General features: G+C 62.4%; 1 protein-coding gene across 5 annotated transcripts in view; it reads left to right on the top strand.

Annotated features, from left to right (window-relative positions):
* The first annotated feature begins 1038 nt into the window (after positions 1 to 1038).
* DLG3 (discs large MAGUK scaffold protein 3) overlaps positions 1039 to 15235 on the top strand; it is a 37477-nt gene continuing 23280 nt past the window's right edge. For 2 of the 5 annotated variants that reach the window (XM_087941218.1, XM_087941216.1), the window contains exons 1-4: positions 1227 to 1370; positions 2671 to 2802; positions 3523 to 3659; positions 4617 to 4745. In XM_087941218.1, the coding sequence (XP_087797344.1) occupies positions 1355 to 1370; positions 2671 to 2802; positions 3523 to 3659; positions 4617 to 4745 (414 nt within the window). In that variant the 5' untranslated portion in view covers positions 1227 to 1354. Of the gene's footprint in view, positions 1371 to 2670; positions 2803 to 3522; positions 3660 to 4616; positions 4746 to 9240; positions 9798 to 15235 lie in introns of those variants that run through there. The other 3 variants (XM_087941215.1, XM_087941219.1, XM_087941217.1) reach the window with 3 other exon arrangements.

The following is a 15235-nucleotide window of genomic DNA, read 5'->3' as shown; positions in this document are numbered from 1 at the left end:
TTTCATTGGGACATAATGTTGGGCTTATGGCAGGCAAACAAACCCCGGGCCTGTTTTCCAAGAGGCCGGAAAAGCGGTTTAACTGACAGAACCGCCAGAGTCCTTCCCTCCCCCACCTGTCTAAATGGCTGCATAACTGGCTGCCCCCCTTCTCCCAGCCTCTGCAAGTCCCCCAAAGCCCCCCTTCTCCCCCCACCCCTGTCAATTTCCCTCCCACGGGGCCGAGGGTCTCATCGTGATGCCGGACCAGGGATCTCCAAACGTGGCAATTTTAAGACTTGTGGGCAATGCTGGCTGGCGAATTCTGGAAGTTCCAGTCCCCAGGGGTAAGTAGGCAGTCGCCAGGATTGGAGCCCCTGGGCAGAGGAAAAGTTCCTTTTTATGAGACTGAAGGGAACTGGAGCGATGGGGTGGGAGGGGCGCTAGGTTGTCACTACTCAAACTTACAGGTAGGAGATTTCTCCCTCCCCCAAACTTCTTTCATCCGAGTTTCAAGCCTGCCCACCTCAATATCTGAGAAATGTGAGGGGGGGCATCAAAGAGCCCACAGGCAGGACTTGCTCGCCGGGATGGAGGCATCTCACCACCACCCCCATCCGAACTATTTCCTGGGAAGTAAACCTCCCCCCTTTTGCTGGGGTGACTGAAGAGTCTCCATTTGGGGGGGGCGTCTTTTCACTCGTTGCAGCTAGCAGTTGGGGGGGGGGCGTCCTCTGAAATTCCCAGAGCAAACGGCCCGAAAGTTGAGTCCAAGTTCAGCCGAGGAGTTCGGAGGAGAAAAATCTGCCCCTCAAAACTTTCTAAGGGACGAAACCGGAGCGTCCCACGCAATATCGGGCTATGAACCCGGTGCCCCGGGAAGCCAGGGATCTGCCTTTCGGCTAGGCAGCTTCCATTCTCACGGACAGCCCCAACCCGCGTCTCCGCCCGCGCCGAGACACGTGAGGAATGCTGGCAAGGCAGCTGTTGATGCCGGGGGCGGGCGGGGCTGGAGCCGCCGCCGGGAGACCTGCAGGAAGCCCAACTCGCCCGAGGGGAAAGTTCGGGCCGCCCTCCCGAGGGGTCCCGGGGGCTCGCCCGAGGGGGCGCAGTCTCGGCGCGTCGCCGCCTCCGGGGCTTCGGGCAGCTTTGGGGCTCAGATCCCCGGCGGGGCTGTTGTCGCCCGCAGGACCGAGAGGCGGAGCGGCTGCCGAGCGCCTGGAACCCGCTTCCCGGTCGGCCAGCGGCCAGTCCGCCCGCTCAGAAAGTTGGAGGCGGCCCCTTCGCCACCGCTCTTCCCGCCCTTCTCCGGCCCAGCCCGCGGCCCCCGCCCGCCCGCCCCCGCCCTCCTCCCGCGGACGCGAAGCCCGCACCGATGAGCAGCCGCAAGGGTAAGGCGGCGGGGGGGCGGGGGGAGGCGGCGGGGGCCCGAGGCGCGCGACCCGGGGCTGCTCGGAAGGACCTTCTCGGCCGCGGAGAATCCCCCCCCCTCCCGGTTGCAGGGGCCCAGAAGCAGCGGCCTTTCCGGGGCCGCCACTCGGACCGGCCGTGCAGGAACTTTCCCCTCTTTTCCGGGCGGGGGGAGGGGCACGGGGGGACGGGGACCTCCAAGCGGGAGTTCCGGAGGCGCTGAACTTTTCCAGGCAGCAACCGGAGCTTCGGGAGCGGGGCCGGGTGGGGAGTCGGAGCGCCGGGCCGCCCCCGAGGGGCTCCTGGCGACCCCATCTCCCGGGAGACGCCGCCCGGGCGGACCTCCACCTGCCAGGGCTCTTTGCTCCTTTCCGGTCCCCTCCCCCGAGACTGCCCTGCTAGAGGGTCTCCAGCAGGCCTTTGGCCTCCCAGGTGAGACACCCCCCAGGAAGCCCCCAGGAAGCCCCCTTTAGAGCCTTCTTGGCTGCAGGAAAGTTGTGCTTCAGGCCTTCAGAGTGGCACCTTCCTTCTGAAAGGATTCTCCTTCGGCCTTGGATGCCTTCTAAGCCCTGAAATAGAAGACAGCTGACACCCGAATTGTTGGGGGGGGGGGCTCGTTTACGAAGCCCCAGCTTAGGACGGATTACTGGGAGTCTTGTAGGAGAGCGTGCAGGGCCCCCTTGGGCGAGGGCCTTCCTCCCCAGAGGGCAGAGATTCTGGGCTCCTCTGCACTTGCGGGCGGGGGGGGGGAAGTGGGGGGCTAGCCAGGGAGACCTGACGGTGGCTCCTCTCCTGGGACCCTTCCTGGCCCTTCTTCTCGGAATCGAAGGCGGGGAGAGGGTTGCCGGGGAAGAAGGCAAGGATGGGGGCCAGGAGCCCTTCAGACAAGGCAAGGCTGCGTTTGTAGAAGGCACAGCTGAAGCTGGCAGCACCTTCAGGCCCCGGGAGAACTTGGGGTCACCCCAAAGGGGATTTCTTCTTCTTCTTCTTCCATGCGGGGCACCGGTGCTCTTGAGAAAAACCTCCCGTCTAGCTGGGGCCTCCGGAACCGCCAGAGCTGCTCTTTGGGGCTGGCAGGCCTGCTCTCTCCGTGGGACAAAAAAGTTGCGGGTTCTGGACTCCTCCTTGCCTAGATTGAATGTGTGAATGTGGATCCTGGATTTGTTGGTCCCCTGCCAGCTGCAGGAACCTGCCTGGGCGAAGGGGGGCTGTGTGTCCTGGGGGGGCTTGCTGGATACAGGACCCCCCTGACTTCCCTCAAGCTTTGCTCTTGCCTTGCAGACACCCAACGAGCTGTGGCGATCCTGGCCCGCTATCAGGGGCTTCTGCAGTCCCCGGCGGAGCAGCCTCTGCGAGCCTCAGTCGAGAAAGTGGTCCGGGTGTTTCAGAGCGAGCTGTTCCAGGCCCTGCTGGGTAAGGGGGGCTGGCAACGGCCGAGCGCGCAGGCCGCGCCCCTGCTGTGGGTGACCCTGGTCATGGCCCCCTTAAACCAGAGCCGCTGCTTGGGGTGGGTGTGATGTTCAGCCCCCCAGAACTGCATCCCACAGAGATGGCAGCCCCTTCATTCTGCAGCCTCTGGGCAGCTGCTTCCTCCGGGGCCGGGGGGGCCTCTGACTTTGAGGCCTGGAGCCTAACAAGGAAGGAAGGAAGCCAAGAAGAGTCTGGGGGGGCTGGAGAGCCTTCCCGGGGGTCCCCCTTGGTCCCCCTGCGGGCTAAGCTCGGGGTTCCCTGCGGAGCAGAGCTGCTTTTTGGCTCAGCAGGTGAGGCCCACCTGGCTCCATCAGCCAGTGGGGTGAGCCTGTAGACCTGCAGGGGGGCCGGGAGCCAGTTCTCCCTCCAGCCACCCTGTTAGACAACCACCTGCCTGGATTCTGCTGAGGGGCTGCAGGGAGGGGTGGCAACCTCTGGGAACAGCATTGGGGGGAGGGAGAAGGTGCAGGGGGGGGTCATCAGCCACGGGGCTCGCCTGCTGCCGCTCTGCAAAAGTTCCGGGGAAACTGGACTGTGTGTCCCTCCGAGATGCAGCCCGCCTAAATGGCATCCCGGGACGCTCTGGAGGTCCTGCCGGGGGGCAGGGCAGGAGGGTCTTCGGAGCTGGCCTCTCAGGGCGCCCTGCGGTCTGTCTCCCCCCAGACATCCAGGAGTGCTATGAGCTGAGTGTGCTCCCTGCTCGCCAGCAAGATGGGCCGGCCAGTCTGGGGTCAGGGCCCCCCGCCAGGAGCCACGAAGCTGCTGACCCAGCGGGCCGAGAGGGACAGCAGCCCCTGCAGGTGAGACCGAGGGACCCCCTCCCCTCAAAGGCCCCTTGGGGCTCCCTGCACCCCTGAGGAGGACCGGCACTTCGCCCCAAGCCCCCAACCTGCCTTTGGCTCTGGGACAGTAGCCCTGCCTCCCCTCTGGGCTGCTGAGCTGGGCAGAACCCCGTGGGGAGGGCTTCTCGCCTGGTGTCCGATGAGGAGGCCCCAAGGCTCCCCTGGCTCTTAGGCCTTAAGCCTCCAGCCAGCGGTGGACCCCCTGCAGCCCTTTCCTTCCCCTGCCTGACTGGAGGCTGCCCTGTCCCCAGGCCGGCACCGGCGGAGGGGGCGTGGGGGGAGGCGGGGCCTCCCTTTGGGCCTTAGAGTAGCTCCTCCCCCCACCCCCACCTTCCTCCCCGCTCCTGCCTCCGAGGCCTGGAAGAGACCCGGCTGGTCAGTTGCAGGGGTGGGCGATGCTTCCCTTCCACGCTGACCTCCAGGCCACCTTCACAAGCCGCCTCTTAATTGGCCAAGCCTGAAAATTTAGGGCCTGTGATTTTCAGTGCTTATTCCTTGAAAGGGGAAGAAAGGACGGGTCTCCCGTCCTCATGGCAACGACGGCCGAGGGAAGTGGCAGGTGGACGCTTGCAGCCCGGCCAGCAGCTCAGGCGCCCCAAGGGGCAGAAGGGACTCCAGGAGGAAGAAAGGATTAGCCAATGCTCTCTGGCACGGCTGATTGGCAGGGATCTTGGGCGAGGGTGCAAATAATCTTCCAAGCTTTTAAAACCATCTCAGCCGTGTTAGGAGTGGAGTTGCGGGGCTCCCCCCCGTGCCTCCTCAGGGTGGCTGTGAGCGGGGGGATTCCGTTGATGCAGCCAGGACTAGCCTGGGGTGCATAGCCCCCCGGGTCGACTCCTTTGCAGCTCGGTGGGCTCTTCCCCCTGCTCCTTTTCTCTGTTCCCCAGGCTGGTTCACGGCTTTCTCCCCCTCCAGGGAAGAGCAATGGGGACCCCAGAGGCCGAAGCGGTGCCACAGCTGGTGAGAGTGACCCAGAGCAGGACTGAGCCGTCCGCCCGAGTCTGCGGTCTGGTGGTGGTGGGTGCCAGCAGCGTCTTGCCCAAGGTGAGGGTCTCAGTGGTGCAGAGAAGCAGCCGGGGGTGGGGTGGGGGCAGGGCTTGGCCTCCTGGGGAATGAGGGGGTCTTCAGGGGATGAGAAGGTGGCTGTGGAGAGGAGGGGGCAGAAGAATGGGGGGGTGTCTGTGTGGAAATCTAATTTCTCTCCAGTTGTGTTTAAGACCCTTTGGGGCAGCCGGCTTTTCTCTTCCCCTTAAACCAGCGGCCCCCCCCCCACTGCCCCCCCTCCAAAGGGGAAAACGAGGCTCTGAAACTTAGGACGCCGAGCCAGCTCAGCGCAAAGGGGGACCAGGCGTTTCTCTTGCAGGAAGGTGTCCACGCATCAGCCGCCGCACTCCCGGGGTCTTTTGCCAAGCTGGCTCTGGAAGTTAGTAAGGTCAAGCTTTCGGGTGGGGGGGACGAGGGCGGATCTGCATCCTGCTTCTGTCCCCAGGCTGCCTGCTCAGAGCTTCCCCTGTTGGATGGCAAGCACAGCCTGCAGGGCTGCTGGAAGGTCCGCTCCTATCTGGGAGTGTCCGGCAGCCTCCTGAGTGTCCAAAAAAGGGGGGGCGATGGGCGGTGCAACGGCCACCTTGCAGTGAAGGGGGTCCAGGTTTGGGCCGCGAGCGCAGCCGATTTCAGATTTCACGTGGGCTCCCTTCCTCTCCTGACATCTTCCTGCTGCTGCTGCCTAGCAACCCAGCTGCTGCCTGCGTGGAGCCAGGAGACAGGCTGGCTGCAGGAATGGCAGAGGAGACCTTTGGGGGGGGGGGATTGGGGGCCGCGAGTCCCACGTGGGTTCAGCTAGGAGCTCCATCCTGTCCTCGGGGGCCCAACGCCTGGCGGTTCTCCCTGGTCCTTCAAGGCAGCAGCAGGGGCATCCCCTGGAAGATGGAGAGGCGGCCATGGGGGCCCCCTGCCTCCCCCGCTGCCTCCTCTCCAACTCCAAGGGTTGGGCCCCCCTCCCGCCTCCCTTTTGTCCACGCGGCTGACCTTCAGGCCTCGGGACGTGGCTGCTCTCCTGAAAGGGAGGGAATAGGCCACTGCCCGGCCACCCTTTCCAGTCCCAGCAATTCCTGGCCATGCACAGCTGGGGAGCAGAAGAGGAGGGATGGATCCCAAGGGCGGGGGGGGGGGGCTAGTCTACTGCAGCAAACGCTGGGTGGCCATAGCAGACAGTCTCTGTGCCAACCACCATCTTTTCAGAGGAGGGTTTCCCTGGTGGGCTACGCCCAGTTCAGAAGAGCTGTCCCCACCCCTCACCCCAACTTGAGAGTCTGAAGTGACTGGAGAAGCCTCTGGGCTCTTAGTCTCCCGGGGGCAGAACGGCTGGGCCAACTCTCCTCCAGGTGACTTTGTTGCTGTGGTTGGCATCCCAGGTTGGCCTCACAAGGGCTTTGCATGGCATCCGGCCATCTGGGCAGCGCCAGGTTGGGAGGAGGACTTGGCGGAAGAGGCACACTGGGCAGTTTTTGGAAAACAAACCAAAAGACGCCTGGAAATGGAATTTGGTGAGCCCTCAACGGTGCCTTTAAGAAATCTCTGCTGCTGGGATTCCAGTTTGCCGGCTGATTGGCTAGGAAGTGAGTGGGTGGGAGGGGAGGGAACAGCCATTCAGAAATCTGTTGTATTACCTTCCTTCTTTAAAGGGGAGGGGGCGTTGAAGGAACAGCCTGCCTCTCCCCGGCTGCTTTTCCTAGACCTTGAGATCCAGAGGTTTGGAAGGAAAGTCAAGGGGAGATGCTGGAAGGGGGGGCTAGGAGCTCCCCTCCCCAGCGTAGGTGGAGGCGGCCTCAGTGTTCCTGATGTGGGGCTGGAGGTTTCCTTCACCACTTTCCCCTGAGCTCCGAGGGGGCTTCCTGGGACCTCTTGGAGGTGCTGACCGCTGGCTTCCAAAGGTGCTGGGATTCCCCATTTGCCTGGACTCTGCAGCCGGAGTTGTAGGCCTTGATTTGGGCCCCTTGCAGGACCGAATGCTAAACCTTCCAGCCGGTTGGATGAGCTCCGCTGCCTTTGGGGCTTTGCTCTGCAGGCGATGCTACTTCCCTCTTGGATTGCCTCCGTTTCCCCTCATTCTTTCTTGGTAGCAAATTCTCTGATGGGGAGGTAGGACGGCCACCTGGTGGGCCGGGCACGGTGGGCCTTCCTTTGAATGGCTGAGAAAGGAGCTCCAGTCACTCAGAGTTACGCCGCCGCCTCCTTGTCTGGAGATGGTTTCCTCGGTTGGCTCAGTTTGGCTTCTGGAAAAGAAAGTGGCTTGTCGTCGTTCACAAAACAGGCTGGATTGTCACTCGGCGTTACAACGCCATGGGTGGCGCTTGCGTCACTCTCACAATGTGGTGGGTTGCATTGGTTGTCCTGGGACTTTTAGAGCAGAACTCTCCAAAACCCATTTACCAATCAGCTGATTGGGTCCTGGAGGGCCGCTTCCCCTCTGCCCCCCAAGCCAGAATGTCCATGGCTGAGATTCTTGGGGTCCACCTCCTTGTGCAGTTTGGGGCACCCTCTAATGGTTGCACTGATGGTGGCGATGCTTGTGATGTGCTGTAATGGTTAAGGAAGGGGCATGTGCAACCTTTGAGTGGCACTCCGGTGGGTACGTTCAGCACCCAGGCCCAAATGTTGATCCATTAAGGAAGATTCACTAGGTTTCCTTCCTTGTAGTCAGTATATCTGGTGGCCCTGGTTTGGTATGAGGATGGGGGCTGCCATAAGGTTTTGGAGAAGTGTAGCTCCAGGGAGCCCTGGGTTCAAATCCCACCCTCTGGATGTGGCTGGCCCCTCACTCTGCCTGACCCTTTCTGACCGAAGAGCCTGGGTGTTTCTCAACTTCTGTGGGCAGAATCATTTTGCCCAGCATGGAGGAGAATATCGGTGGTCTTTTGGGAGGCTCCCTCTGGGGGAGGGGGGCCTTTGGATACAGATCCTGGCTCCCCCTGCTGCTCAAGGGTCTGACTCTCATTCCACTTCAGTCTCGTGCAGCCACAGACGGGAGCCTTATCAGGCCTACCAAAGGCAGAAGAAAAAGTGTCCAATTGGCTAAATTCGGGGCTTTGGGTTGGGCTAGGAACCCCACAATTCCTGATCAAGAAGCACAGCTAGCATGGCTAATAATGACCCCAAAGCTACATCGGTTGGAGGCGATCAATGTTGGAATTAACTTTCATGTATACATTTGTATCCTGCCTGTGTTACTTTGACAAATAAGGCGGTGAACATATCTGACCCAGCTTCCTCCTTCTCTTTTCCCCACAACCACCCTGTGAGGTGGGTTGCGCTTAAAGGGGGGATTGTCCCAAAGTCATCCAGCCAGCGTTCATGGCTGAGACTTGAACTCATGGCCTCTTGGTTTGATGGACCTTTGTGGGGGTTTCTGTTCTGAGAGGCATCGCTTTGACTTGAAAGCTGAGCGGGTGGGAGGGAAGACAGGATACGAGGAGGAGGAGGGTTGGAAGAAAGGCCCCGGCCCCAGGAGGCGTTGGGGGAACCAAAGTCCTCTTCGCCTGGTTCTTCCTTTCTCCTGAGATAAAATGCAAATTATTCTCCGGACAACTTTTCATGCCACAGAACCTTGTAGGGTTGCTCTGCCTTTTTCCTAGCAGGGTTGATTCAGTTTGCACGTGATGTAGAGGTGGCAAAAGGTCGAACCATCCCGTGTGAGTCATGCTTCGTTCGTAGCACAGAGTGAGGATTTTGACATTAGCACGTTTGGGAGCCGAACTTCTGGTGCCAGGAGGGCCCAGAACTTCCCTGTGCCGACTTAGCCATGAAAACGTCCCGGGAATTCCTTTGAGGGAGACCAGCCTGTCTAGGCCGGCCTGGCCTGGGCTTCAGAGGGTTATGTCTAGTTAGGCCCCGGGGCAGCTGTGGGGAAGAGGGGAGAAGGCTGCCCAGAGGGTGCCGGGAAAGCAGCCCTGGGGGAAAGGCCCGAGGTGGCCCAGGCCAGTGTGGGGGGGGGGCGGCTGCTCTCTGACCTTGACTGATCTTGGGCGAGAGGAGGGCCAAGAAGCCCCAGGGAGATCCGGGGAGGGAGGAGGGAAGGGCCTCCCGTTCAAGGCGCCACTTCCAGGCCGGGGTGAGCGCAGATGGGGGTTCCAAGGAAACGCTCCTCGGGGCTCCCGCTGGCCTTTCCCTGCCTGGCCTCCCCCGCAGGGCGCGGGTCCAGGCGGCGGAGAGGAGCGGCCCGGGCCGCTGGACGGGAGGGCGGCCGCGGCGCCTTTAAGGGCCCCCTGCTTAACAGGCTCGGCGCCGCTGCCGCGGCCCTGCGCGCCGATTGGCTGCGGCGCGGCGAACGGGAGCTGCGGGCCGAGCGCGATGCTCTGCCTTCCCCCTTTCCGTCCAGGCAGCCCAGGCGGCGGCGGCCCCTCCGCCAGCCCGCAGAAGCCGCCTCGGGCCGCGCAGGGGAGGAGGAGGAGGAGGTGGAGGAGGCGCCCGCGCAGCAGCAGCGGCAGCGGCAGCGGTAGCAGCGGCGGCCGGCGGGGAGGCGGCGCCCCTCCCCGGCGCTCGGCAGGCTCGGAGGGCTGGGCGATGCAGCGCGGCTCCCGCCGCCGCCGCGGTGATGATGCGCTAGCGACGACGACGGCGGCGGCGTGGTCGGCGCGCCCGCGGAGGTGACGGGCTCGGCGGCTGGCGGAGGGAGCGGCGCGGCGCGGCGAGCGGGGCCGGCGGGGCCATTGTCTCGGGGCGGGCAAGATGCACAAGCACCACCACTGCTGCCGCTGCCCGGAGTGCTACGAGGTGACGCGCATGGCGGCCCTGCGGCGCATGGAGCCCCCCAGCTACGGCGAGTGGCAGCAGCACGAGCAGTTCGGGGGCGGCGGCGGCGGGGGCGGCTACGGGGGCTACGGCTCGCAGACGCTGCCCTCGCAGCCCGGGGGCGCCCCCCCCACGGCCCGGGCCAAGGGCAAGCTGGTCCCCACGGCCCGCGACTGCGCGCCCCCCGCGCCGCCCAAGCAGGGTCCGGCCAAGGGGAGCGGCGGGGCGGGCACCCCCAAGATCAACGGCAGCAGCCCCGCCTGGTGGCCCGAGTGCACCTGCTCGAACCGCGACTGGTATGAACAGGTGGGTGCCGCTTCTCGGGCGCGAGGGGGGCGCCGGGGCCTCACCGGGCCGGGGGCTCCGACGAGCGGTCCGCGCGTGGGTGCGCCCTGCCCTTCACGTCGGGCCAAGCAGCCGCTGGGAAGGCCCGCGGTCCCCCGCTTCCGATCCAGCGGGGCTGGGCCACCTGCGCCCGGCCCAGACACGGTTCGGGAAACCTCCCCCCGCCAGTCGCCTCGCGACACCAGCGGAGAAAATGGATGGAGGCTCACGCGAGGCAAGAAAATGGAGGCTGTCTCGGTGGGTCCCCGCCTTGCGCGAGTGGGCCAGGCCTCGGTTGCCGGAGGCTGCCTCGCCCCCGCCCAGCCCCCGAGGGGCAGGATCCGGCGGGGGGGGCGGGCGGGGGTGGGGGAACAGCCCCGTCCAGTTTTGCCTTCCCTGCCTGCGTGGCGGCACCGGCCTGTCACCTTGGTTTTGGGCACTGCAGTTGTGGCAGACCTCCTGCCTGGGCTTCCCCTGATGCCCCCTGCCAAAGGCAGCTTGTCAGCTTGGGGGGGTCTGGGGGGGGCAATCTGTGCGGTGTGTGTGAAGCTGCTGGGCTCCCTTCCCCCTCCCCAGAACTGTCTGATGGAAATTGGTCCATACACGTCTCTCTCCTAAGATGGCAGTGGCAAGATGTGTGTGCATGTGTGTGTGTGCGTGCACACACGCGTGCCTGAGGGAAGGATGGCTCTGCTCTGGGTCTGGCTGTTTAATACGGTGCTGGTCAAAAGGCAGAGTAGCGGCATGACGAGGAAAGCTTTTGGGAGGGCAGAGGAGGCATTTGGAAGGCTGGCAGAGCAGCCGACCTGGAGGGGTCCTGGCAGGCTGTGGAGGATGGGGCTGGGCTCAGAGAGAGGCTCAGACAGGCCAAATTGCCCACAGGTTTATCAGGAGGGTTTGCACTGAGCTTGGCCGCCTCTGCCAGCCTGACCATCTGGCATGGCCTGTTCTGGGCAGGGGGCTGCCTTTAGCAGTGCCAGGAAGGGAGGCGGGCACCGTCCCTGCTAGGTGTGCAGGTGCTTCTGTGGGGTTGCCTGGCCTCTCTTATGGCGAGCTCCCTGGCTTTTGGGGAAGGAAGGCCTGGCCTGAAGGCGGGGTGGGGGGGCGCAACCAGAGCGGCCCCACTTTGTCTCTGGTGTCAATTTCCACAAGACAGAAGGGGAATTGGCAGAGCCTGGCGGGCGGCTGATCGATTCGGTGGGCCAGGAATCTTCACCCCTCCCCAGAGCAGGGTCTTCTCAATGCTCCCCTGCCTTCTCCTACCCCCCCCCCAGTCATTTTCCAGAGCCAGTGAAGTGGGGATCCTCAGCCAGGGCACAAAGGAACAGGCACCCCGTTGCCACTCTGGGGTGGCCCAGAACAGGGCCCAGGTGCCATGGCTAAGTGGTTGGCAGGAGGGCGCTGCAGGGAGGCAGGAGGACCTGGAGACGGGGGCCTGCCTGCCCCACAGCTGCTCTGAGTTGAGAGGGTTGGGCTGTGGGGGAGTGGGGGGCACCGGGAAGGAGCCAGTCCAGGGCGCTCCGGTCCAACCCTTCACAACGCTAGGGGGGAGGGTTCTGGGTGGGGGGGTGTTCAGAGAAGTGAGAGGCATCCTTAGCTTCTGCTGACTCGGTTCTCCCACTCTGGAGGGCTTAGTGGTCCCCAGAATCGGGAGAAGGGGAGCTGGAGGGAGCCGGGCATCGCTGGACGCTCGGAGGTTGCCTGAGGCGAAAGGAGTGGGTGACAAGGGATAAAATGGGGTGAGTGGTGGTGGGGGCGTGCTGAGGGGCTGCTGGCTGAGGCTGGATGGGGGGCAGAGGAGCTGTGGGGGTCCTGAGGCAAGGCGGGGGTTGAGTGAGGAAGAGGCTGGGGCGAGAGCTGGAGGTGGGAGGTTGGCAGGGTGAGGTTGCCATGGCTACTTGTGTTCTATTCAGAGAGGGAGGGAGGGAGGGAGCTTCATCCTGGCACTGGAAGGTGGAGGCGGAGGAGGGTGCGGGGGGAGTGGAGTGGAAAGCGGCACAGCTGGAGGAAAGCAGGGGAAGCGGGCAAGCCGGCTGGTGGGCTGGCGTGGGGATGCCAGGCCCCTGGAGTGGTGGGTGGGGGCTGCAGGGAGCCCCCCACCCCGTGATGCTCTGCCTGTTCTGTGCGAGGCAGGATGTTGGCCACCATGGGTTGCTCTGGCATTCGCCATGACTCAGAGGGGAACGGGAAACCTGCCCCCCCCCCCACCTCAGCTGCCTGGCACTTCGTGGAAGTGGAGCCCTGAGCACAGAGGGCTTCTCCCGGGGCCCCCAGCATCTGCCCCTCCCCAGCCCCTGTCAGAAGGAAGCTTCCTTGGGGAAGCCGTGGTGAGCCTCTCACTGGCCCTGCTATGGGGTGGGGATCAGGGCAGCCAGTGACCGCTGGGGGTCCTTCCTGGGCCTCTCAGTCCCTCCTTGCACAAACATGGAGGGCGTCTTTGGGGGCCTTCCAAGCCAAGACAGGCAGGTTGGGGGAGGTGTTGCTGTTTCCAGGATCACCTGCACTTTTCTCTTGGGTCTGCAAGAGGGTGTCGTGTCCTCCCCCCCCCCACGGCCTCACCTGTTGCGCACAGGTGTGCTACGATGGTCCTTTCCTACCCGAGTGTGTTCCTCAGGGCACCTTCCTCTCCCAGCCAGGTATGCGAATAGGAGGCCTCCAGCAATAGCCATCAACCATCTTCCCTTCTGCCGGGGCTGGAAGCAAACCTTGTTGGTCCACCTTGAGCCCATCAGGAGCTCTCATTGATTGACAGGCTTAGTGTCAAGGATCTGCCACCCGGGAACCTCCTGCTGGCCCTGGGCAGGGGGCTCTCTTGGGGAGACCTGTAATGGGGTCGCAGCACCCTTTAAAGGCAGAGCTGGGTAGAAGCCCGGTGAGACAGAGGAGGGGTCTTCAGATCCCGGACCTACAAAGGAGGCAGCCAATCCCCCCCAGATTCTTCCAGGAATTTTATTGCATCTCTGAACCTCTGCGGAAACCGTTCGGTCCTGGATGCCCCCATAATAAAATACGGGCTCCTCCTCTTCTCAGGCTCTGCTGCCATTGGAGTCACTCATGAGGAAGCGGGAGAGGGGGGGGCTTGGGGGAGAAGGAGCTTCAATTCCCAGCCTCTTTTTTTTCTTCTGAGAACTGGCCTGTCAGTGATACTCGCTGCCACAGGATGGCCAACCTTGGCTGATCTCGGAAACGCCCTAGTCAGACTCGGCTCCCGGGTTGGGGAGCCAAAGAGGAGGGACCTGGAAGTCAAAAAAGCCAAAGGAAACCACTTCAAGGTGCCCACGGAGCCACTCGGAGTGGAACTGGTTTGTGGGTTTGTGGTTTGGCCAAGTCCCGAGCCTTGCCGGTCTTGTGTCCACATATCTGATGACTAATTTCTGAGGGGGTGGTGGGGAGGCACTAATCGGACTTTGCTTCTCTTTCTCTCTGGCCAACGATGGGTTCCAACCCGATCATAAAAGGTCTCCTTCGATTCCTTTGTCTTTGAAAGCGAGGCTTCTGCTTGTGAGCCTCCAAACCTTTCTTAGCAGAAGCTGAGAGTCAGCTGAGGCCCCCCCCCCCGTTCTTTTCGGGCTCTCTGACTAGCTTCTGGGGCACTCGGGACCCGTTTTGGAGCAGGAAGGTTCTCGCGAGGTCTGGGATTTTCTGGCCAGGCTGCCTGCTGCTGGACGTTTGCCATTGGAAGGTGGTGGCTTCAGGGCTCTTTCCAGCAGCCTTGAGGCCTTCCCTCTCCCCACATGGCTAAAGGTACCCAGAGGCTGACTGGAAAAGCCTCCTTTGTTGGGGAGACCCCTGCCTAACGTTGACTTGTGGGGGGGCGGGTCTTCTCCTCACCGGGCCAATGGCTGTGCAGCTTCTAACATGGCCAGCCTAGAGTTGCTCATCCATTCCTTAGGCAATTAATTCACCGTAGAACTGCTTACTGCTATGACTGTTTCTGCCGTTATTATTGATCGGTTTTTACTTATATTCCAATGAAAGCTGCCTTGCAATGGCTTTTTCTGAGAAATAAAGAATACAATAGGCAATACTCTGCGTAGGGAATAGTTTCTCTGGGACGGTAGAGAATAGGCCCGTCTTATCGCGTGGACTAGTCCTTGAAGTCCCAGCTCATGGTACCTGTGTCGGTGCCGACTATATCCAGTTCCCTCCATCTGTGTGCGAGGGTTTAATTTCTGCTCCCATCACCCACCTGACTGCTCCCTGGCACCCAGTGCTGTCTGAATCTGCCTTTAAAGGGTGGCACCTTTTGGAAGTTCTATTGATTTCGCCTGAAATTTCATTTCTTGTGACGTTTCCCGTTTACGGCTGTTCAGCCTGTGCTTGACTCTGCTTCGTTCCATCTGCTTTTATTCAGGACTGGTGGGGGTGTGTGTGTCAAAGCATAAAATAACTGAGTGGATGTTGCTAAGGGAGACCATCCATCCCTTGCCACAGCCTGCTTGGGGATCTTGGCCAGCCTAGATCTGGAATTCGGGATTCCAAGGATCGGGGGGGGGCTGCCCTTCCTCCTTGTGCCTGCTCCAGCTCAGCTTCCCCGCTCCTCTTGGGCCCCTAGAGAGCCTTTCAACTCAGTGTCACTCCTGGGAACAAGGGGCTCATTTGGCTGGAAAGCCGCTCGGGCTGGTGAGCGAGCAAGCGAGCATTGTGGGATCCTGAGTGCACCCCGGGGCCTTTGAGAAAGAGGAGCAAGAAGAGAAGGGGGGGCTGGAGGAAGGGGGCTGATGCGGCTGCCAGGCTGGCCGCTCCCTCGTGCAGAAAGGCCTTCCGGGGGAGGGCAAAATCCCTCCCCCCACCCTGGGCCTTTTCTGTGGCTATGGACGCAGCTCTTCTTCCTGGCATGTTGGCCTTGGGCTGAATCCGCCCCCGGGCAGCCAAGCCCAGATGCCCGCTCTGACTGGCAGAGGCTCTGGAGGAGGCCGAAAAGAGGGCGGACCCCTTGGGGCCCCGAGCGGTGGGACTGCCCCATTCTGGGAAGAAGAGCTGGAGCCCGTTTGCTCACTTCAGCAGGTGCCAGTGCTGGACAGCTCCCGACGCCTGGGGAACGGGGGGGGACCTGGGAACGCCCAGGAAGAGGCGGGCGCTGGATGGTGAGCCGTGGAGCCCCCAGGGAGGGACGAGTCAGGAGTGGAAGCAGGCAGGGGGACTCAAACTGCACCGAAGGCTCTAAAGTTAACCCGTTGGGTGGGGTCCTTGGTGCTCTCTGGGCTTGTTTTCTTGCAGACGTTTCATGACCCCAACTAGGTAACATCATCAGTGCTGGTCATCAGCGCTGGACCCTGCCCCCTGCCCCCGCCCCGTCAGCCCTGGGCTACAAATATTCTCCTTTATTGTTAACCAGTTAAAATAAAAAAATCCCTGAGGGTTCAGTTTACTAGTTATGCTCCAAAGGCAACAATTTAATCTGCAGAATGGGCGGACAG

This window comes from Pseudonaja textilis, chromosome 12 (assembly GCF_049901715.1).
Source record: "Pseudonaja textilis isolate UNSWEBS1 chromosome 12, rPseTex1.2, whole genome shotgun sequence".
NCBI classification, from domain to species: Eukaryota; Metazoa; Chordata; class Lepidosauria; order Squamata; family Elapidae; genus Pseudonaja; species Pseudonaja textilis.
This window is presented reverse-complemented; position numbering and strand designations above follow the sequence as displayed.